At 43.1% G+C, this 24,526-nt stretch overlaps 1 protein-coding gene and 1 long non-coding RNA gene across 11 annotated transcripts in view; one reads left to right on the forward strand and one right to left on the reverse strand.

The window, feature by feature from the left end:
• LOC108387343 (uncharacterized) overlaps window positions 1-24,526 on the reverse strand; it is a 280,040-nt gene that overhangs the window by 106,786 nt on the left and 148,728 nt on the right. For 5 of the 8 annotated variants that reach the window (XR_012129445.1, XR_012129451.1, XR_012129444.1 and 2 more), the window contains 2 exons: window positions 2,206-2,371; window positions 1,997-2,104 (listed from right to left, as the gene is read on the reverse strand). The exons of 2 other annotated variants lie outside the window; for them this stretch is intronic. This is a non-coding gene — a long non-coding RNA (uncharacterized lncRNA). The remainder of the gene's footprint in view (window positions 1-1,996; window positions 2,105-2,205; window positions 2,372-24,526) is intronic. One more of the 8 variants, XR_012129449.1, reaches the window with a different exon arrangement.
• CLRN1 (clarin 1) overlaps window positions 1-24,526 on the forward strand; it is a 34,578-nt gene that overhangs the window by 4,549 nt on the left and 5,503 nt on the right. Inside the window, exons 2-3 of one of the 3 annotated variants that reach the window (XM_073232214.1) lie at window positions 16,337-16,516; window positions 17,856-18,958. In XM_073232214.1, the coding sequence (XP_073088315.1) occupies window positions 16,337-16,516; window positions 17,856-17,890 (215 nt within the window). In that variant the 3' untranslated portion in view covers window positions 17,891-18,958. Of the gene's footprint in view, window positions 1-10,905; window positions 11,681-16,336; window positions 16,517-17,855; window positions 18,959-24,526 lie in introns of those variants that run through there. The other 2 variants (XM_073232213.1, XM_017646120.3) reach the window with 2 other exon arrangements.

Here is a 24,526-nt window from a genome sequence, read left to right on the forward strand (position 1 = left end):
CAGGTTTCAGAGGAGATGTTGGCAGCTACGTGTGGGAGCAAGCAGTGGCTTCCCAAAGATATTTTGGTGGTAGAACAGTCGGGTCTCAAGGCCTCTGTGACCACTGCTCAGGGCTGGCACACTGTCCCCGTGGTCTCCAGCAAGCATGGCTCCTGTCTCCTGCTGACTAGCCCCTGCCGGTGACTGACTGGTCACCACCCTGCACATGCTGTATCTCTCCCATCACCCTGCCCACCCACGGCAGAGCTGTAAAGACCTCTGAGGTCCCTCCTTCTGACAGCACTGCTGTCTCTCCTCCCTCCTAGTGCATGGACAGTGTGGAAGCAGGTGTGCTGGGGTGAGAGGGCAGCCTGAGGAGTCAGCAGGGGCAACTACCTGGCGTGAGGGAAGGGGAATGGAAGCAGCACGTGCCCTTTCACCTAGCATACACACACCCTCCTGCCTTGCACCTCAGGGCCCTATTATCTAGGCCCAGTCGCCCAGTAAAACAGCCTGGCAAATAGAGATTTTGTTTCTTTCCATTGAAAAAAAGAAAAGCAATTAATAGGACAGAAGATAGTAATGTTTACGAAGCAGTAGTGTGAAGGGAAAACCTCCAAATTGTCTTGGCCAAGGAATTTTTTCCTCCTTTGGCTTTCCCAGACCTTGATGTTCACTCTGTTATTGCAAATTACCTTATCTTATAAGTATTTGAGAAGGTGTATTTCTCTACAAGGAGATCCTGAGCCTCGCGAAGGCAGAGGCTGTATACTCATCCTGTTCCTCTCTCACACCAGGGCCGAAGCACAGTGTATGTCACACAGAGGTACTTAATAAATGCTTGGTGAACTGACACTACTGAGATGAGGTAACCTGGGTTTGGGGCTGGCCTCTGCCACTCACTGGGGGTTAGATGGCGAGCAAATCACACCACTTCATACGTTTTCAGTTCTTGCATCTGTAAAATGGGAGGTGAAACAAGGTGATGTCTAACATCTCTTCCAGTTCAAATGCTTTGTGATCTATATAATGAGGGGCTGGCTGTTCTAGACAAGGCCCTTCCAGCTTTAAAATTGCATGACCCTTCTACACACAGCCGCTTGAAGCCCGCACTGACAGGTCTCGACCGCCGTCATCAGAAGTGGTGACTTTTGTGTGCTTTTAGTCTTTGGTCCTCAAAGCTCATGATTTTTAAAGTAAAGTATTTTGAAATACCTCCCATTTATCAGGACCCAAATGAATTTCATTATCACAGTGAATGCTTCTTTTTCTCCTGTCATAACCTTTTATGTTTTGAGTAGAAAGTTTCTGGGTAAAGAAGGAGAAAATGAAGAATGAGATGTTTGGAGCTCTGGGGAGATGGGTCAGTGGGTTCTAGAGAGCAGGGGCTGCAATCAACACCCAAACAATTTAGATGATGTTACTGAAAATGCAAAAAAGGAAGAAAGCCAAAGACAGTGAGAGGCTGACTTCCTACTTCCTCTGATTTTTCCTTTCTTCATTTTTCTAACTCCTCGTTCCTGACTCTGATTTCATAAGCTAAGAATGGCAGAAAATTAGGAAGGACTTTGTGTGTTTTTGATGTTCCTGTTTTGTTTTACTTAGTATGTTTAACACTCCAAGAGTATTCTTTACACCAAGAAGGAACTTAGGCAGAAATAATCCTCAGATTAGTGAGAAATATTGGGAAAATGTATTGGAGGAAAGGGATTTCTGGTTCTCCTTACTGAGTCCAGGAAAAGAACATTTATTTCCCCCTTTCCCCTAACAACTACCTCCAATACTCTCAGTAGAAAAAAAAAATCCACAGAATGAGCCTTGAGAATTTTGCATATATACATGCACACGTGCTCGCACCCATGCACACATGCACACCCCTTCCTTCCCTATACATTACTCTCTGCCCTGGCAGCCAGCAAAGCCACTGGCCTGGGCTTCCTTGAGATGAAGTAGAGGATTACAGGGCCATTTGTGAAGCTCTGCGTGGCAGACCCTAAGTGCGGCTTCTGGAACTTACCCCTGCTGTGTGAACTTGCTGTGTTGGAGGATGACTCCAAAATTGTTCTCACAATTTGCTGCTATGCTCCTCTTCTAATCTCTGAGGGAGACTCATCTTCTTCAAGGACTTTGAGACAACCCAGAAGAAAAAATAGTTATTTTAGCCTCCCACTTATTGGGTGCCTCACAGGTGTCAGGCATTTTCCAACCATTATCTCCAGCCCTTACATGGGAGGTGTTAGGATGCTGTTCCTCTTGAACAAATATGTAAACTGGTAACTCAGAGAGGTCAGAAAGATAAAGTCACAGAGCCAGTAAGTCGGCAGCAGACTTGGGACTAAAATTCAGGTGCATAGGATAGACCATGCTCGTTCCTCTGCGACATTCTGTCTGCCTACAAAGGCAAAGAGGATAAAAAGAGATGAAGAAAATGTAAGCATAGCCTTCATTTTACTACCTCCGTTAACAAATTACTTTACAAGAGCTAGTTCTCATATATGCATGTAATGTTACTTGGCTTTAAGACTTAAATTCATTCATTGCCTCTTTATTTCACATTTCAGTGTCCTTGATGTCTAAGCTGCAATCCCTGACCTTTGGAAGGTAAAACAGTCAAGCCTATATACAGTTGACCCTTAAACAACACAGGATTAAGGACACTGACCCCCTGCACAGTCAAAAATACACAGATAACTTTTGAGTACTACAAAACATAACCAATAGCCTACTGTTGACCAGAAGCCTTACTGATAACACAGCCGATTAACACGTTTTGTATATGTATTATATACTGTGTTCTTACAATAAAGTAAGCTAGGGAAGAGGAAATGTTTTTTCATATTTTTGAAAATACATTTATTGAAAAAGATCTGTGTATAGTGGACCCATATCATTCAAACCCATGTTGCTCAAGGGCCTACTGGAATAACCTAGGTTGAGAAGGTCACATGCTTATGGCTAATCTTTGAGTTACGTAATTGTGTTTGTTACCTTGATGTTGATAGTTTATGTTGAAAGCAGAGATATCTGATTGTACATGCAGTTAGCTGACTTCATACCTCTGCCAGTGAAAACCTACATGACATGACCTTCAAAATTAGTTCGTCTGACCACACAATTATTTCACCACAGCATTGACCAAAATGGTAGGTTCTTTCCTGAGGTGACATGAACAGTTTCAAAATAGAGGTAGGGACATAAAGAAAAGCAAATACATATCTGCTTTACTTCAAGAACTGCTATTTTATTAAGAGCCAATCAGATAAAATTAGAGCATAAATTAAAATCTCATTTTTTTTTTTTGCTATACTCATTTGTCTTTATTGAAATTATATACTATTAAAATGACCACTAACCTGCCATTTATACAGAATGGTTGGAGAATATGGCATTCTGATTACTTGACTATTCTGGATAAGAGAAGTACAGTAAATATCTGTCCAGTTACCAAAAAAAAAGATTACAACAAAATATCCTTTACATCAGAGCTATACTGAACACAATCTAAATTCTCATTTTTAAAAACTGAAAAATACGAGCCCATTTTAATCTCTGAAATACATCAGGGATTTCATAGAGTGAAGGGCATATTTTTTAAAAACAAAACTCATTTAAATTAAACACTGACAAGCTTGCCTTTCATCTAGTCATGCAGCTAAATACCCAGCCTGATTGTGATATGATACACTTTTATTACAGGTATGAGAGAAGTGACTAATAGCAAGCTGTACCTGGCAGGCTAATTTATGCAGGATTCGTATTTCACTCCCTCTCAGCATGTTATAACTGGGGCGCCATTCTCAGGAGTTATTACCCCCACATAATCATACCCTGTGGATTAGGAGCAGTTAAATGGGTTCTGTTATCAGAGACACATCTGCGCCAAAGCAGCTGTCGTTCCTAAGCCACCATGGGTGATTAAGACTCACTGATGGGGCTGCCTCCGAATATGTTTGAGTCAGGTAGATACACTTGAGCTGAGAGAAATTCAGGTGCAGTACTGAGAAAATCATATTTTAAACGGTTCTATCACACCATCAAGTCTCCTACCTTTAAGTGCTGGGGTCATGGATTTCATTCTCCCTGACCACGCAGCCGTCAGAAGCCTGGCTCAATACCTGGGTGTGAGATTATGGGTGATATTAAAGGAGATGAATACACTGAGTCAGGGAATGTCTTTTGCTGGATTTTCATAATGACTGGCTGCAGATGGGCTAAGGGGAAAGCCAGATCAAGAGCATTTCTGTAAAAAGAAAGAAATCTTCCCTCTTATTCCCTTTCAAGAAAATGAATAGCTGAGCATCAAGGGACCAAATACAACTTCTTTTTTTACACACCTTTTATGTGGAGAAGGACAAATTGTGAAGGAAAACAGGACCTCTGAAGCTACCTTTATGGCTTTAATCTAGGAAGAAGTTGCTGCACTACTGCTGACATCATTATCAGAGGCTGTGAGCTCCGTAAGTGGTGTTACCTGCATTTTACATCTGGCCAGATGAAGGCAAAAAGGGTGGATGAGATGTACACCATTAGAGCAGAGGTCTGTCACCCTGCCTGTGCTTTACAACCACCAGGGAAGTCTTTCAAATTATGGGGCTCCACCCCAGACCAATTAAATCGGGATCTCTGGAATGGCCTAGAAGCTACCCAGGTAATTCCAATATGCAGCCAAAGTTGAGAACTACTGAGGTGGATGGTAGCCAAGACAGGTGACACCAGCTGAGGCCGCAAGTCAGAAGCCCTCAGTGTTAAAGATGGGTGCGGCCACCAGAAGGAGGTCTGGGGAGAAGCAGTAGCTAACATTGTTTCCATAAAGTGGATGGTTTTCTGGGATCCTTGGCTTCCATTCTTTTAGCTGCGTATTTCTGTGAAGGTTCTCACACTTTTCCCACCCTCACCTGGCCTCAGAGGGAATGGAGGAGCTGATTGAGGAGTTTGCAGGAAGAAAGTGAGCACACTTGGCTCTTAGCCCTAGAGGCTTCCCTCTTTCCAAATCTGCACCCCCAGTTACAGTAGCCTATTCTCCGCCTGGTCAGGAGAAAGGAGCCAGCTCTGCCCTGCATAGGGAGGCTTCAGCCGTGCAGCCCCACCTGGAACTGGATGGTGAGGCTGTCAATTCAACAGAAGGTGGGGGAAGATATAAGTCACATTCTCCAGAGCTTTATCAGAAATAAAGCTAACATTTTGACCTCTATCTGCCTGTTTCCTGTGGAAGGGCTCTACTCCTTCCAAGGAGACTATCAGGGGTCCTCTTTAGAGGTGTGTCATCAGCCCAAACAGCATTTTAGACAAGCCATTACAGAAAATGCCCAAGAAATTGTACAAGGGAACAAGGAGGAGAACAATGTATCTGACACCATGGAAAGTGACTGGCATCAAGTAAGTAATTCAATGCCAATCCAAAATTCCCAGGTTATTTACAAAAATAGTCACCCACCTAGTTGAGAAAAAAAAATCTGAACTACAAGATAGAAAGTTGCCTGAATTCCATGTAATTTAAGGACTGTGGGGGGAAACATTTGGTCCCAATGTACAGACATTTGGCCCACTCTGACTACCTGTGGGCCAAATAACTCCCACCCACCCACAATGATTGATCCTGACATTTGAAAATGCAGACAATCTTACTGCACTGAGTTCTTTCTTACATCTCCCACTTCTCTTGGTAGAAATACAACTCTCCTGCCATTCTCATCATGTTAAAGAAATAATTAAGCAATTAAAATTTACAAAGAGCTTCCACATACATAATCTCACCTATAACTCCCAAAGTTCCGGGATGCACGTCAGTTACCACCCACACTTACAGATAAGGAAGACAAAGTACACAGAGACTCACATGAGCAGCAAATGACAAAAACAGATGAATCCCAAACTTTTCTAACTCTGAAAGCTCTGTTTTTTCCAACTGCCATGTTACCTTTCCGTTAATGCCTGACAATTTGTCTTTCTTCCCACCAGCTCTTCCACCTTTCTTCCTTTGGTGGTATGTGATATTTTAACCACCTAGAATTATTGTTCAATGCCTTAATACAGGTTTAAATTGGGTTTTCTAATTCCTGTTTGAAAAGCAATAGGACAAAGATATGACTGTTAGACTGGAAGCAGTAACAGATAAAAGGAGAACAAAGGTTCAGGATAGAATATGAGAACCTAGCAGATAGAAATAAGATAAATTTTAAGGCAACTGAAATGAAAGCCATACATTTCAAGATATCAAATAAAACATGGATTAATGGCAAGCAATAAAGGAACATACGTAATTAGTGAAAACAAGTAGTTTTTTTATCTTATTCTTATTACTCTATAGTGATCTATTGAAAACAGCATGACTACATGTAAGCCACAAAGTCTTTGTAAGTTAGAGTATATGTGCTCTCACACACACATACCCCAAAAGATCACTAGGTGCCTATTATGTACCTAAGCATTCTTCTGGACTCTGAGGATATTTAGAGAATGAGAAAAGGTACTTGTTTACAAATAACTAAGAATCTAGCAGAAGTGTTTTTAAATAGCCAACCACTTGTAAGAGTTGAACAGGTACATCAGTCAAGATGGGCCAGGTTATGTCATAATAACTAGTAAATCCAAACATCATAGGCTTAAATCAACAAAGATTGATTTCTTGCTCTTGGTACATATTCATCAGAGCTGTAGTTCCATTGCAGGATGCAGCTACCGTCTGAACAGTCGCTAGTTGTTCTATCAGAGAGAAAATATGGAGACTCTTAGACTAGCAACTAAATCCTCTGACCCAGAACTGACACATGCCATTTCCACTTATATTTTATTGGCCACTTATATTTTATTGTTACACAGCCACATCTAACTTCAAAGGGGCCAATATATGTAATCCTATCATGATCCCAGAATGGGGAAGAACCAGAACCATAGATGGCTGAATAACACTAATTACTATCACAATCATTATTTTTGTTCAGAAGCTCCAAAAAGGAGAGTTACTCTCTGTCAGGTCAAGGCCCAGGGAAATCAATGGAAAGTTCTTAGGGATTAGAGTTAGACTTCACTAGATGGCTCTGTAGAAGCCATTCTGAGCAAAGCAACAGCATGAATAAAGGTATGGAGAGCCTACTGCAGCCACAGTACAGAGGATGTGTGAGAAAAGGAGGAGGCGGAAGGTAAGGCTGGAGAGGAAGACAGTGACCAGAATGTGCAGGACTTTTGTTTGTTGCCCTAAGGCAGTTAATTGTACCTGGTAGGCCATAGGAAGCCATTTAAGAATGTTAAGCTGGTAGTTAACAGGACAGAAGATGGACTGGAAGAAGACTAAAAGAGGAAAATAGCCCAGGCAAGAGGCTCCTCCAGTATTTGGGGGTCCAAACCAAAGCACTGTCAGAGGGCTGGAGAGGAGGGAGGATATTTCCAAAATAATCAGAAGCAAAAGTCAGCAGAACCTGGTGATATCATATGAAACCCAGATTTCTGTTGGAAAGATAGTTGTAACAATTCACCAAGAGAAGAAATACAGAAGGAGAAAGTTTAGAAAGAAGATGAAATTATTTTGGGTCATGTTTAATGAGGCTCCACTTAAGGGTCAGCAACAAGAGATGTCCATCAGTTACACAGATTTGGAGATCAGGAGAGAGACCTGGGGTAGAAGGGGAGAAGTGGGAATCAGCTGATTAGAGGTGGAAGTTGGAGCTACAACTGAGATGAGGTCCCCCGGGGAGGGAATCAAATGAGAAGGCAATCAAAGAAGTGTCCTAGAAAACACCAGTATTTATGGGTAGTGGAGGAAGAACTTGCAGAGGGACTGAGAGGTGAGGGCCAGTGGGCTGGAGGTGGGCCACGGGAGGAGTAGCCCGCAGCAAGGACGGGATGCCAGCAGTCCTACATGCCACGGAGTGTCGAATGAGACAAGGAAAACAGTCATCTGAGTTTTATACCAGAAGGGGATAAAAGGGGACCTTTCCTAAAGCAGTCCTGATGGAGAGATGGGGAAGGCAGGCCTTGAGGGAGCTGAGGAGGAAGGGGGAGACAAGGACCCAGAGAAAGGCTGCTGGCAGGCAGCAGTCAGTGGGAGGGGCTTGAGTAAGATTGTATTCTGAGGCGATGGAGCAGTGGGGAGGAAAGGGCTGCAGACAGGAGGGGTAGGCAATAGGCAGAAAGGACTCTGCAGAGGTGGGTAAGCAGGAGTGTGAGAGCACAGAGAGAAGGCCGAGCCTTGGACAAGAGAAAACATTTTTCACTAAGAATGGAGGGAAGGTTGGGCATGGACCAAAGAGAAGGGTGGTATAGGGGACTGAAAAGTTGCAGGAGTTCCCCTGACTGCCTCTGTTTTCTCTGTTAAAGAGAAGGGTTCAGCTCACTAGATATTTCTGAGCCTTTTGTAAGCCAGGTACCCAGACTAGGGGAAACAGAGGTGGGTGTGATAGGGGCTTAAGAGACCGGGAGGTTTGGAATATCTGACGATGGACAGAAGAGGGAAAAACTGGAACAAGCTTTGCAGATGGAGCAGGGGGACCAAGAACCAGAGGCTCAAGGAAAATGAGGGTGCAGAGGCAGGGCAGATAGCTTGAAGAACAGAACCCCCACCAAATGACTGCAGACAGGGAAATTTCCTACAGAGAGCCTCCCTGTGGCTGCATTTTCACTCCAAGTCATTGACTTCCTATTTAGGCAGCTGTGTTTCCTGACAGCCAACTACAGGAGTGAGGGTGGGACAGCCTTTCTCTGCACACTGAGCACATGATGCATAATGCAACATGGGTCCCCCTGTTGTTACCCCCGCTCCCTCCTGTGCCTTGCATGCCTTCTACTCTGCAATCAGGGGAGGGAACCCGATGACCAGTTTCTCCTTGCTTTCTGTTTCTGTCTAGATACCTTGTCAGAAATCTCTGCTTTCCTGACTGCGAGGAGGGGAAATTGCGCTTTGAACCAGGAGTTTAATGTGCACGTTATAAACTATAACTCACAACATTTAGGTTACCTTGTATCTATACATGTATAGCATTCTTCTAGAAAGTACTCTGATCCAAGTAATTCCTTTACTGGAAATTCATCCAAAAAAGTTATTCCCCCTCATCACCCATCACCATACTAAGCAAGAAAAAGGTATATGCTTAAAGATGTTTATGGAAGTATTAGCTATAATACTGAAACAGTGCAAGACTAATATTAGGAGAGCAGTACATCAGTGTAATGGAAAAATTCATGTAGTTATCCAAATGATAGTTATGAAGACAATGCGCATGACATGGAAAATGCTTACATTTGATTATCTGAGTCAAAAGAACAGAATGTAACTTCAAAACTGCATTATGATCACAGTAACATAGGAAATAAATATTAAGATGGACAAAGATTTGAAAGGAGCAAAAATAAAGAAAAATGTTGCTTTTTATATTGTAGAATTGTGGGTGACATTTTTATCCTAATTTCCATTTCCTTGTTAAAATATTCATTTATTTTAAAAAAGTGCCTCCATGAAGAGTTGGCCCTTTGGACAAACTAACAGAAAGATGGTGCGGAACAAGCCCGTTGCCCCAGTCCTCCTGCCCTTCTACCAGAAAAGAGCTTTGTCATGTTCAGGTTTGAGATGAATTCTTTTGCAAATCTCTAACTTTAAAACTTGTTATTAAATAGCTGTTAGTTTGCATGTAACATATTGACAGCCACCCAAGTATGTTGGATTAAATTTTTTCTTTTAATAAAGAGATTTGAAATTCCATTCCAGTTACCAACAGGTCTTTCAACTTCTTAAAAAAAAAATTCCTGCAGAACTGGCTCCTATCCTCCCTCTGGTGATTATTCTATTTTGTCTCCATTTCCCCAGATTCTTTCTAAACGTGTTCAATCCAGCTTTTATTACCACCAGTGGCCAGAAACAGCTTCCATCAAGGTCTTCAGTGATTGCCTCACTCCGTGGACATGTTCTTGTTAACCAGAAACTCCCATCACATGTACCTGCCAACTCCCTCTCCCTCTCCTTTAGGCCTGGGGTCACTAAATAGACTGTCTGCTCCTCTTCTTCCTTCTCTCCCCACCGGTGTGGTGCTAACTTCCTTCAGTCTGAACCACTGGCTTCTGCCAAAAAACCCCACACCTGCTAACCACATCAGACCCCATCCCTGCATCCTATTCCAAACAAAACGTATCCACCCAACATATATGTGTCCAACAGCTACATCATGCATCCTCAGTGGCAGCAATAATCTCCCTAAAGGGGTGAAAATTGGTTTTGGGGGGAAGAAAAAACACTTACTTTTAAAAAAGTGCACATGTGTATAAAACACAGATAGAAATATAACACCCTAAGATACAATATATATGCAGTATTAACACATCATGGGGTAGGGTGATTAGAAGAAATGTCTAAAATGACTCCTGGAGTAAAGAGAAACAATGAAAAATAAGCTGAGAAATACTGACCTACACCATGCCAGGTATTGTTAGGTGCTAGGAATATAGCAGTGAATAATACTGACCAATGCACCTGCCCTCAGGTCATGGAGGAAACAAACAATAAACACACAAGTAAAAATATGTAGAATTGGTTAGATGGTGATAATTGCTATAGAGAAAAATAAAAACAAGGAAAGGGGTTGGAGAGTAGGGGTGGCACTGGGCAGGGGGTTGCAACTTTAAATAAGGTGGTTTAAAAAAGGCCCCACATCGTATTTCTTGTGAAACCTTCGTAAGAGTATATATCAACTACACCTTAATAAAAAAAAAAGGCCGCTCTGAGAAAGTGACACCTAAATAGAGACATGGAGGTGAGGGAGCAAGCCGTGAGGATATCTAGGGGAATACCCAGGCAGAGGGAACAGTAAGTGCAAAGGCTCTGGGGCAGAGGTGTTCTAGGCATGTTTGGAGTACAGTAAGAAGTCCTGTGTCTGGAACTCACTGAGCAAGGAAACAGGCAGCAGATGAAGTCAGAGGTCTGCAAGGAGTCCAGTCTGGGTGAGAGCAGAATCCCCTGGAAGGGTTTAAGCAGAGGAATAACATAAACCAATTCATTTTCAAAGAGCTGTCCAGCTGCTGGGTTGAGAGTTGACTGTGGGAAGGAGGGGTGGAAGCAGGGAGACCAGGTAGTAACCCTTGCACTCAACCAGGTGAGCCAATAGTGGTTTAGACTAGGGTGGAGGAGTTAAGACGGGGAGAAGTAGTCAGACTCTGCAGGTAGTGCCAACAGGCTTTCCTGATGGGTTAAACATGAAATGTGAGAGTACGAGAAGAATCGAGGACGATGCTAAGGAAGAATGGAGCAGCCAGCAATTGAGATGAGGAAGGCTAAAGGAAGTGAGTGTGAGGAGGGAAAAATGATGGGTTCAGGTTGGGGCACACTGGTATGCCTGTTCAGTATCTCAGTCCAGATGATGGGTTCAGGTTGGGACACAGGACACAGTGAGATGCCTGTTCAGTATCTCAGTCCAGATGTTCAATAGGTAATGGGAGGATATGCAAGTGTAGAATTCAAGAAGTCTGGGCTGGAAATGTCTGTTTGAGAGGGCTTCTGGCAAAGGCCATGACACTGGATGGAGCACCATGGGAGTGAGCGAAGAGGGAGGAGAGAAAAGATACAAGGCCTGTGATGACTCAGGAGGTAAGGATGAACCAACAAAGTAGATGGAGGCAGCAGCCAGTGAGCTCACAAAGCCAGGGGAGTGCGGTGTGCAGAAGCCTGAGAAAGAAAGGTTTCCAGGAGGAGGAAGTGAGCCTCTTGCCAAATGTATGCCAGGTAAGAGGATAAAGACTGACCCCTGGATTTGGCAGCCTGCATCCCTTTGGCCGTGGGAAATGTAATATCAGTGCAGTGGGCTCAGGAAAGCTGAGAGAAGAATGAGACCCTGAAAGTACAGGCAACCCCGTGAGAGGTTTTGCCCTAAGGCAAATCGCCAAAGCGGGTAATAGCTGGAGGAGGACTCAGTGAGATTTTTTTTTAAGGTTGGAAAGTGATAGCGTGTTTGGGTGATGATGGGCGTGATCCATCAGAGAGGGGGCAATTGCTGGTGCACCAGAGACAGGAGAGCACTCCTCAGCAGTGTCTTTGAGGAGGTGAGAAGGGACAGATCGTGAACAGTGGTGGAACTGGCCTTAGGAGCACACCACCGTGAACCTCTGCTGGACACCTACTGTGTGCTAGGTACTCCATACACCGATGTCATTGAATCCTCACAAATTTGAGAGGAAGGTAGGATTAGTCTGATTTTTCGGATAAGGAAAGCAAGGTCTAGGAATTTCACAGAGTTAGAAAATAAGCTGAAAGGTGAACCTCCTCTAATTTCAAATGCCTGGTTCTTTCCCAGGCTGCCCCATGGAACACCCTCATTTTCCAGTGAGAAACAAGGACAATTAAACCTGCTCACGGTCTCATAGTGGACTAGAACCTGGTTGCCTATTTGGCCCAGTGGTCACTTTGGCTGAGCTCTCCCTCCCATATAGAAGACCCTCTTCATTCCAGACCTTGTTCCTCCTACCTACTTTTTTTTAAAGTCAGTTTTATTGAGGTATAGTAACATAGAGGAAATCCACCCTAGGGGTTCAGGTCTATAAATTTTGACTAATGCACAGAGGCATGTGAATAGCACCACAATCAAGATAAGGAATACTCTCATCCAACTGATGGATATTCAGATATTTCCAGGTTTTGGTGAGTATGAATATAAAGCCACTGTAAACATTTGCATATAGATTTTTGTATCAATCATATGTCTATAATTCTCTTAGGCAAGTATCTAGGAATGAGATTGCTCGGTCAGATGTTAAGTCCATGTTCAGCCTATTAAGTGCTGAAACAATCGGATATCCATATACAAAAAAAACAGAAAAAAGAATTAACCTTGCCTATATTCAGAAAATAACTCCAAACTGGATCACAGACTTAAAATTAAACCTAAAACTGGAAAAAAAAATCCTGAAAGAAAAACATAGAATACTTGTGACATTGCATTAGGCAAAGACTCCTTAGATTTGACATCCAAAACATAATAAAAGAAAAAATGATAAACTGGAATTCATAAAAATAAGAACTGCTTTTCAAAAGATACTGATAAGAGAATGAAAGGATTAACCATGTACTAGAAGATATTTGTGAATTACTCCTCTGAAAAAGGGCTATGTCCAGCATGCATAAAGATTCTCAAAACTCAGTAATAAAAAACACACAAAAGATATGAACAGACACTTCATCTGAAAAAGACACATAGAAGGTAAAGAGACAGAAAAAGATCCTCAGCATTAGTCATTTGGTAAATGCAGATTAAAATTACAATGAAATAAACTACACCTCTATTAAATGGCTAAAACTTTTTTAAAAACCTGCCAAGTGCTGGCAAGAATGAGGAACAACTGGGACCCATTTATGTTGCTGGCAGGAAAACGAAATGGTACAAAACTCCTATTTAAAAGATTCAAAATATTCACAAATATCCTGTGTTAGCTCAGGTGTAGGGAAGTGAGGACCCTTGTGCATTTTTCCTTGGGATATTTATAAATATGTTGATCTTTGTAAATAGGAGTTTTGTAAATATCTTTGTAAATATGGAAAACAGTACCTCATAGTGTTCATGCACACATTTCTATTGTGAAAAGAAAAATGGAATATAGTGCAACTATACCTCAGCAGTCTAATGACCCACCCACGACTCCTCAGTGAGGATGTTGAGCGAACACCATCAACATACATGACCTTGTCTGTACTCATGAAGAGGGTGCACCCTACCCAATAGCACTAAGCATATCTTGTGTGTATATATGTATAATTGTTTATTTTTTTCTAGCAGTGGTGAAGCGTTTGTTCTGACCCAGTGCGACTCCCTCAGCTGGTCACTTTCTGGCACAAGGTCAGGAGCAGCCCTGTGGCCCTGCGCTACGCATTTGCACAGCAGACCACTTCCTCCTCCTTGGGACATTTTCTCCTCTTGGCTTCCCTGCCATCTATCTCATCTATCCCCTAAGGCACAAGCTCTCTTTCTCCATTTTCTTGGCTGGCTTCTCCTGTCTTCTGTGTGGGCAAATGTGGGGGAGCCTAGCTCCTTCTTTCCTCTAACTATAGCTTCTCCGTAGGGGATAGCCATGCCCCTGGCTTTAAACACCAGGGCCAGGACTCAGGTGAGGCCTCTGAGACACCTAGGTCATAAAATGTAAGGAGACACTCACTTTCGGGCTTGTGCAAGCACAGGGTCAGCCCCAGAGAATGACTGTCTCCTTAAACTTTATGTCTGAGGCACCTTGCTTGCCTCACCCTAGTTCCACCTCCTTAAATACCTCATTCTGCCTGGACTTGCAGACACATAAATCATTTCTTCCATCTCTCTTTGGAGATCTTAAATGCAACTCAAACTTAAAATAGCTAAAATAGCACTCTTGCATTACTTCCCATTCCCACACCCGAACTTGCCCCTTCTATGTGTCTATTTCACTTCATAGGATCATCATTTACTCAGGTGCTCAGGCCAAAAATCTAGGATTATCTTTAATTCCTTTTTTTCAACAAGTTCTATCTTCTGTCTCCAAGATATATTCCGACAACCTCTCAGAAGCACCTCTTCTGCTACCACCTTAGGCCAGGCCCTGTCTTTTGTCACCATAAATATGCTCTCCCAGCCCATCGGGTCTCCCTGGTTCCACTCCTTCCTCCTTCCTTCCTCCTTCCCCTTCTACTCTCTAATCAGCAGCCAGTGATCTTTTATCATCATGAAGAAGATTGTGTCACTTTCCTACTTAAAACTCTCCAGTGGCTTGCAAATGAATTTACAATCAAAAGCAGACTCCATACCATGGTCAGTAGGCCAGTGTACAGTGGGTGCAACGATCTGCTACCCAACATAACCACCCCACTTCCACCTGCTCTCATTCCCCAGGCTCACTGGCTCTCTCCCACCCAGGCTGTGTTCTTTTTCCCTGGAATGCTCCTCCCCAGATCTTTATTTGGCCACTTCCTTCTCAACTTTCAGATGTCACTTTCCTGACCATCCCCACCATTACCCCATTCACTCAAAATCCTATTGTTCTGTTTTATTTTTCCACAGCATTATCATTAGTCTGTTACCACTGCATGATAGCTCCCCAAAGCTCAGGGGCTTAAAAACAAAAATGCATTCGTTCAGCTGGACAGTTCTTGATCGGGTCTTTCCTAATGTTGCAGTTAAAAAGCTGCTGAAGTTGGAGTCATCCAGAGGCTTTCCTGGGCTGGCCATCCACGACTCTTCCCAATCATGTCTGGTGCTCCTCCAGGGGCCTCTCTCTCCAACAGAGTCACCTGGACTTCCTGCATGGCAGCTCAAACCTCCAAGAGGAGAGAAGTAGGAATGGCTGGTCATCTTACTGGCAAGGCCTGAAATGGCTTGGTGCACTTCTGCTGCCATATTCTGGAGTTCAAAGCAGTCATAGGCCAGCCCAGGTTCAAGAGGATTGAGGAGTAAATTCTACCACTTATAGGGAAAGTGACGTGTGTGCAAAAGGAGGGAAGGAATTGATGGTGGCCATCTTTGGAAATAAGCTACTACTTTTGTTTACTTATTAACTGCCTATTTACTCTATTAGGTTATAAGCTCCATGAGAAAGCAGGGTCCTTGTCTATCTTGTTTCATGGCTCTATTTCTAGCACCTAGAACAATGTCAGGCATACAATAAGTGCTCAATTAATAAGCTAAGCACTTGATAAATGTTTGGGAAACTAAAATGGATGGAACTCCCCAGCTGGGTCTTCCCAGGTTTGCTGATGCTGAACTCTCTGAAGCCTCACCAGGTAAGGGAAACCCTACATTTACGAGGCATTTCCTTTCCTCTGCCAACAAGAAAAATTTGCCCTGAACATAAAACCTAGAAATAGATTTGGTGTGTTTTCTAAATGGAAAACATTTCTTGTATCACCAGAAATTATTTTCCCACAGCTTGTGCTACATCAAAATATTGAAGTTGACTGAATAACTCATTCTTTAATCTTGGTGTGGGCTAGAAACCATTTTTTTTTTCTTGTAGCAAAGGAAATAAAGTAACCTCCTGATGTATAAACTCCCCCAGATATCCCTAAACTGAAAATGACATTATAAGTTAAGATAGAATTTAAAAAAAAGATAACTACTGAGAAATATCATCAACATATACAGCTTTCGGTTATGAAGCACTTGTTTATTTAATTACATATGACCAAAGCCAGAAGAAACATCCTCTCACACCTCCCCTTTGCTAATTTTTACTGAGTTCTATGAAATAATCCCATGTTTAAACCTTTCAATAAATCCCTTGTAAATTAGTAAGTGAAAATGTATTCATCTGAAGGGTTTTTCTGATTTTTGAAGTTAAAAAAAAAAAAGGGAAGGATTTGACTTTTGAAATTAAATTTGCAGACTACTAAGAATGAAATTTCTTCTAATCTTTGTTTTATCTTCAGTTTTCCCAGATTTGCTCAAAGCGATCCCAGTGAGCATCCACGTCAATGTCATTCTCTTCTCCATGATCCTTATCGTTCTAACTATGGTGGGGACAGCCTTCTTCATGTACAATGCATTTGGCAAGCCCTTTGAAGCCCTGCATGGTCCACCTGGGTTGTATCTTCTGAGCTTCATCTCAGGTGAGTGCAAAATTCTACCTCTGGAGACAAGTGTTCTTTTTACTGTTAAAAGACAGGTCTGCCCAATGTAAAGTTACATGGATAGTCACTGTAGCATCATATATAATAGCAAAAAGTAGAGAAAAATATAATTATCCAACAATAGGGAATTTGATAAACACATTATGGCAGTCTATATGAATGAATATGATGCTGACATTAAATTATGTTTATAAATAAGATATAATCAAAAAGATAAATTGTATCAGAAGTTAAGTTAAAAAAGTAGTATATAAGATTTTATAAATAGGAACCCAGTTTGACTCTCTCTATATATTCTATACATATAAACTCCATATATATATAAATATATATATATATGAGTACATATGTACATATATAATAGAGAGACCATTCTGTTCATAAGTTACCTCTGAGCAGTGAAATTACAGGTGATTTTCACCTTTTCTCATACTTAATATTTCCAAATGTTCAATAATGTGCATTTATTCATAATCAGATAAACAAGTAAAAACCACTCAAAAAAGACTAAAGGGCCAGTGTCTTCCCCACAGTGAGTTGTCAAATTCTGGTCTGTAGGTACTTTGTGTAGCCTAATGGTAGATGTATCTGGGCAAGAATAACTCTAAACCCAGAAATTAGTTCATCAGTATACATGTCCTCCTCAATAACTGGGGCTGATGGAAAAGAATATAAAATCCAGTTAGTACCATCTGGTGCTTAGGATATATTTACAAGGAGGGGAAAAGAAAGATAAGAAAACCAGAAATATATAAATAACTCCTATGGAGCCAGTCTTCTGTACTGGGTCTCTCATTTCACCCTGCTCCAAACTTGCATAAGACCCAATACTTTGTCATATTCTCAGGATGCAAACAGTTTTGATTTCAGGGAGAGATGAGACAGATTATAACTCACACCAGCAGACAGGGTACTGAAAATCCCTGTTAGACTGTTTGCTTCCCTTCTGAAGCTGCTCCTTAGCTGCCAAGCAGGCCCAGGCCCCTGCCTTTACCGACACTACTCTCTTCTCCCTGCAGAGTTCAACTCTAGCCACAAAATGGCATAGCTCCCTGTCTGTAAAACAAAGCCTTGTAGTTAACAGGGGCTCACTCCTAATACAGCCTCTATCCATTATTACTTGAGCACTACTTGGAGTCTTACCCCATCCACATTTTGCTAATAAAACAATTCACCCAACCAAAGCAATTCTCTCTCTAGTGGGGGTTCTGCTATTTCCTCCATATCTTTCACAAGCAACTAATACAGCTTTAAATTGTATAAAAATGATTACCCTATGAGGGCGGAGTCTAAGTCTCTCTCATCTCTGTATCTCTAGTAAAAGCATCTGGCATGAGGCTCTGCACACAGTGAACAATTCAACACATATTCGTGGAAAAAGCAAGCCCAGAAAGAGATGTTAACTTGGTCACTTATTACAGGTTAGAGAAATCAGAATATGAATGGGATGGAATTAGTCAAGCAGGCCCATAGAGGCAGTAGGATATGAGCTGAAGAAATATGGGATGGAATATCATGAAGGAAGGCCAAGGGCTTTGCAGTGAGGGCAGAGGAGCAAGCACAGGTACAGGGAGTGGATAGACAGACCAAGACGTCATTCAGTTTCATGGGAAGGTCCAGGTTAGAAGTGTGAGTTGCATTACCTCCCCCTACCCAACATACCAAAGCACCCTGGGAAATCTGGGCAGTGTGTTATTTTAGTGAAAGCCATTGAATCAATCAGGGACCAACTAGAAAAGAGAATATACACTATTTTTATGGAGAGAATATAATTCTTAAAGTGGGGTTCAGTGGTTCTTCACGTAGGGCACCCAGACCAGCAGCGTCTGCCTCACTTGGGAACTTGAAACTTCACAGAAAAGCAAATTCTCAGGCCTTACCCGAGATCTACTGAATCAGAAACTCTGGGGTGCAGCCCCTTTAGCAAGCCTTTCACGTGCTTGTGATGCATGCTCCTGTGTGAGAGCCAGAGCTTCCTCGAATTGATGAAAACAGGTATCAGAGGCCAAAAAAAAACACAAAGGAGACTCCGGGGTAACTCGGACATGGTAATTCCAGAAAGCAGCCACCTTCCCGAGGGCTTAGAGAACTGAGGGAAGAGTTTGGGGTTACCAGAACCTAGAGGCTTGAGGAGAAAAGCAGGAGCACTGGGTCTCAAACCTCTGAGGCAATGGCACTGTTGAGGGACACCAAGAGGCGGCTCTGGGGGTGTAGAAGGGCATGGGAGCCCCCCCACCTGCTGCTGCTGGGAAGGGCTTCTCCTGGGTTAGGAACAGACCCTCCCCTCTTGCGGTCTCCCATGCTCCCCATTAGCAGAGTCTCATGGGAAGAGGCTGACAGGGCAGAATCAGGGCCTGGGGTCACAAAGCAGAGAAAAGAAGACTTGGTTTGAAGCCGAGATACAAATCTTAGTAACTGGCATGGCCATCTTGCACTCCAGCTTCGGAATGAAATTCAGAAAAACAGCCCATTTGGAAGACAAATTATTTGACAGTTCAAACGGACGGCCAAACTAACAGTATTTGAAAACCAAGATGACTCAGAGAATGCAGAATTTAATTCAAGTCCCAGATCTTATCTTGGCCTTAGCCAAGTGTAATGCAAAGAAAACCTGAACACAGAAATACATGTGGGAAGACACAGATCCTGTGCTTAAATTGTATCTTCTTTATCTTCGAACTTGTTGCAAAAGCAGGTGCTCAATAAAGGTTTGTGGATGAGGGAAGGAGGAAAGGGGGAGGAAAGAAAGAAGGAGCCGGCTCCAGAACTGTCTCTTTCAGAGGGTAAAGGTCTAGTGTTTCCAGATCATCCATTTTATTTTAAACCCCAAATCCTTATTTTTGAATACTAAATTTTCGATATTTTTTAAAACCTGTGTTTGACAACAAAACATATTTGAGGGGCAGATGGATGGATATTTTGTGACCTCTGGGGGTAAACAGGTCACTCGAATCAGAGACTGCCTCATTCCCCTTCCGTTACATACAGTACCCAGGAACCCCTAGAGTTTTAGAAATATTAAATAATATTTATGAATATTACATAATAATCCCCAACTCTAAACCCCAATTGTGGGAGGGTAGGGGTTTTACAGCCCTTATCACAAACACTCTAAATGTGAGCCAATAAATCCCACACACAGGCCAGAGCCTGTATCAGGAGATCCCTTATTTCCAGTGTGAGTCGCATTCCCCTGGAGACCCCTAGCTCCCACACTGACTCTCCTGCCCTATTTCTCTGCCCAGGTGGCCTCCCTCATAGTCAGCAGGGAGAATGCCTTCTCCCTGGACCTCCCTTCTCCTATCCTCTCCCTCACCCCTGGGCTTCCAAAGTTCCCCCTTTCCTGGTGCCAATGTCCTTCAGCTGTCCCCTTCCCTCCTGGTTGGGGACCCAAAGCTTGACATCCAGAGGCACAGAGACAGGGGAGAAGGGAAGGGGAAAGGAGTCTTCCTGGTGACCTCCTGGGGCCCTTGCCCACTCACTGCCCAGAGGAACAGTGCTATGAGCGTCTCCTCATGCTTCCTGGTGTGGTGCGGGCCAGGCCCCGGAGACCGAAAAGGAAAGGCAGCCAACCTCTGGAGCAGGCCGCCCACAGTTCTGCTCATGTCCCGGCCTCCTATCCTGCTGCCCTCTGACCACCCACTCCTGCCTCTCCTCGTGGTCCCCAGTTTGGCCCATCCTATCCTTCACCCTCCTTTGTGTAGCATTTCTGACCCTATCATTGTTCCAGGAAAACCACGCAAGTCACTTAATTTGCTCTTTCTCTTCATCTCAATTACAAATGAGGTCTGAGAAATTTTTCCCCAAATTAGGATTTTAGTGATGTCTTAATGGTCCCACACAGTTCATTCTGAGTAGCGATTCTCATCCTGGACTGCACATTAGAATCACCTGGAAAGCTTTCTAAAACCACAATGCCAGGTCCCACAGCACACTAATTAAATTGGAGTCTCTTGGGGTGGAAGCTGGGCAGTTCCTTTCCTTTTTTAAAGTTCTCTCAGCTAATCTTAACATGCGACCAGTGTCAAGAACCACCGATGCAGGTGCACACACTTCATTTATCCAGCAGACCCTGACTGAGGGCCCACCATGTGCCAGCCCCGATGACAGGCGCTGGCGATACCACAACGAATGAGGCACACAGTCCTGCCTTTGCGGAGCCTGCAGTTCAGTGGGAGAGGCCTCCAAAAGTGTGCATGACTCACTAAAGATCCCAGTCATTATAATAAGGGTGATGAATAGGCCGCTCTAATAGAGAACGAGGGGGAGGGGAGATCAGGCTTGGATGCGGCGGTCAGCAAAGGACTCCACGCAGCTGAGTTCTGAAGATACGAAGGAGCTGAGGGCCCTCGGAGAACTTCCCGGAGAGGGGCAGAGGCACACATGAGGACTCAGGACAAAGAGGTCACCTGGCTGTGGGAACTGAAAGGCTCATGTGGCTAGGGGGCAGGCAGTGAGGGGGAAATGGAAAAAAACAGAAAGATGAGAGAGATCGGTTGATGCCAGTTAATGTTGGACCTCAAAAGCCATGGTAAGTCTTTTAGAATTGATTCTAATTGCAATGAGAAGCTTGTGAAAGACTTTAAAAAGATGTTGGATAGCTAATTTGCCTTTGAAGAAATGTCTGCTGAAAGACTAGGCTATTGCACTGGAGCTGGAGAGATGAACAGATGCGAAAAACATTAAAAAAACAAATCCAAAACGTTTTGCAGGTAGCTTAAGCAATTAGTGAATGGTGGTGGCATTAGCCAAGAAGAGTAAGATAAAGGGAAGAACAGGCTGAGAATTTAGGGCAAAAAAGAGGCGGAGAGAGAATCTTAACACTAGAAATCAAGTGTTCTACTTGGAGCAGTTCAAGGTTAAGATCCTATGAGATATCCAACTGGAGTTGTCAAGCAGACAGTTGGATATATGAGCCGGGAGCTCAGAGAAGAGGTCTAGACAAAAGACATAAATTTGGATGTTGTCAGGATATAGATATTATTTAAAGCAATGAAAATGGATGAGATCATCTAGGGAGAGAATGTAGATAAAGAAAAACTGGCCTGGGGCCAACCCCTGAAGAACACCATCAGCCAATTTTTGGGTTGAGTAGGAGCCAGCAAAGAACACTGACTAGGTGTGTCCAGAGAGTAGGAAGGGAAACCAGGAGACTGTGGGGTCCCAGAGACTAGAAGAGGGGGACGTTTCAAGAATACTGGTGAATACCAAGCCTTGTGAAAGACTGAATGGGAGACTAAATTGAAGGGGAGGGAAGGTGGCAGGGGAAGGCAGACTGGGGAGACTAAGGTGAAAAGAACTTCCCTAAAGGGTTATACTACAGTAGGAGAGAGAGATGTACACAAATTAAGGAGATGGAGAAACGAAGCCAAAAAGGTGGGAGTGGGAGGAGGCTGAGTCTAGACCCATGGTTTTCTTTTTTTTTTTTAATTTTTATTTTGGTATCATTAATCTACAGTTACATGAAGGACATTATGTTTACTAGGCTCCCCCCTTCACCAAGTCCCCCCGACATCCCCGTTCACAATCACTGTCCATCAACATAGTAAGATGCTGTAAAATCACTACTTGTCTTCTCTGTGTTGCACAGCCCTCCCCGTGCCCCCCCTACACTATACATGCTAATCGTAATGCTCCCTTTCTTTTTTTCCCACCCTTATCCCTCTCTTCCCACCCATTCTCCCCAGTCCCTTTCCCTTTGGTAACTATTAGTCCATTCTTGGTAGACCCATGGTTTTACACTGGAACATTGATATATGACTGTATGCCTTTAAATACTTCATTCTAAAGTTTCCCAGTTGATGGCAGAGTCCCAGATCTGCACATAAAAGAGAGCAGGCTAGGCGGAAGACTTCCCATGGATGGATGGATGGATGGTAGAACATTCTAGATAGTTCAGTGAATACTCTCTGTGGGTGATATGTAATGTATTAACTCAGCCTTTTTAGAGGTGATGAAAACCTCCAAAAGGTGGGCTGATTGCAAATTATATTTACTATGTCTTCTCTTACATATAGCATCATGTTACGAATTATACCACTGAAGGCAAACAACATGACTGCCTTTCTTTAAAAAGGGGAATGTCTATAATATGAGGCCTGACTAGTTGAGATAATTACAACCATGGCATGGAGCATAAATGGGCACAGTCATGTACAGAACATGGAAACAGGAAAATAAAAAGCAGTACAAAAATAGAAGAATGCTTACATTATATATCAGCTTCAGTACTAATAATATCCGGCCTCTGTAGTATGTCTAGGGTATATTATTCTGCAACTGGTGGCCAAAAACTGTGTCTTGTTTCCGCCTCAATCCTTAGGAAGGAGCTGTTGCTCAGAATCCCAGGAAGAGATACAGTGATGTCTAGGCATCAAAGCCATGGAGCCTGAGGAAGGACAGGATTGGTGGTAGGAAAAATCAGCGATGAAAATAATCTACTAGTTTCTCAGCATAGACTTTAGAAAGGAGGGCACAGAAGGAAGGAAGAAGTAACATTAGCCAGCCCATGATGGTAATGGACAAGGAACTTTGTTTCCATCTGCAGGCAGCAGCTGAGGGGCAGACTGTAGCGAGCTTTGCATGCCAGGTTACGCAGGTCGAGGGTTCAGTGGAAGGACCCTTTAACTCACTCTGCGTAGGACCCAGCCATGACCTTGTGCAAGGAGATGCTACATCTTGTGAAAAGACTCCTGCCCTATTCAGAATGTGCATGTGTGTCTTCCTTCTGTTTCATTTAGAATCCAAGCCCAAGTCCTTCCTCCGACCTCCAAAGCACCACTGGCTATGCCCACCGCAGAAACCCCCACGCAGTTCACCTCCTCCTCCTCTCTGTTTGGCTTTCTTCCTCTCTCCACTCAAAACACCTGGTTTCTTTGCACTCACTGTTCCTTCAGCCTGAAATCTCAATTATCTACCTTCTCACTCCCTGACTTCCTTCAAGAGTCGCTAAAGTGTCATTTACTCTCTGAGGTGTCCCCAGCCTCCCACCTTCCCTGCTCTTCTTTATTCTCCTTAGTACACATCACACTCTGAAAACTACACAGTGTACTGACATATCGTATTATTACCTCCACTGCCTCCACCACTGAGCACTCCACAGACACAGGAGTTTTGTCTGCCTTGCTCAATGCTACATCCCCTGTGCCCAGAACAGTGCAGTGAGCACCCAGTAAATATTTGTTGAATACATGAATAAAACAGAAGTGCTCTGCATATTTCCTGGCAACAAATGATATTTCCTTTTCTGAAAATCAATACAGCTTAGAGGAAGGTCTAGCTTTTAGACCATTTCTTCTTTGCACTAATACCCCTTCTCACTAACATGACATGTGCAAAACAAATTAGATATGGGCTCTTCAGCTTTCCATTCCAGAGGACAAAGAGAAAAGCTGAACCCAACTGGTGTTCCTTCATCCACAGCTGCTCTATGGAAATGCATGACCAAAGCTCCCCATCACAGCTTCCAGACTGACTCTTAGGCAGTAACTTGCTCTGCTTGTCCCTCCATTCCTTTTCTAGATGGTAGCCCCTGGTCTCGAAAGTGGTGCAAAGCCAGAATTGCTTCCATTTGGGGAAGAAATCATTGCTTGCCACCTCTCCTTCAATGACTGACTTTCCAGTGAGGCTGCATAATTTCACAGAAACTTAGCACCACACCTGCAAAGTTGAGGCTTTCCCACCCTCATTTGTCATCTTTCAAGACTCTTTAAAGAAGGAAATTATGAATTTATCATTCTGGAGAGGAAATGGAATGCCTCTTATATTTGTCATCTATAAAATAGTTTAAAGATGACGTGTTAGCTTTCTGGAAATGTTGGCCATTACTTTAAATGGAATTGAAAGTCTAATTTATTATTTCCCAAAGTACAATCTTAGTGATAATATGAGAACATTTTGGAGTTTTTTTTTTTATTTTCGAGGACATATTTCCATCGAAACCCATGGTCCCTGGACTCCCACAGATACGGGCAAGCTGTTCCTACCCAC

The sequence above is a fragment of the Manis javanica genome, chromosome 3 (genome assembly GCF_040802235.1).
Source record: "Manis javanica isolate MJ-LG chromosome 3, MJ_LKY, whole genome shotgun sequence".
NCBI classification, from domain to species: domain Eukaryota; kingdom Metazoa; phylum Chordata; class Mammalia; order Pholidota; family Manidae; genus Manis; species Manis javanica.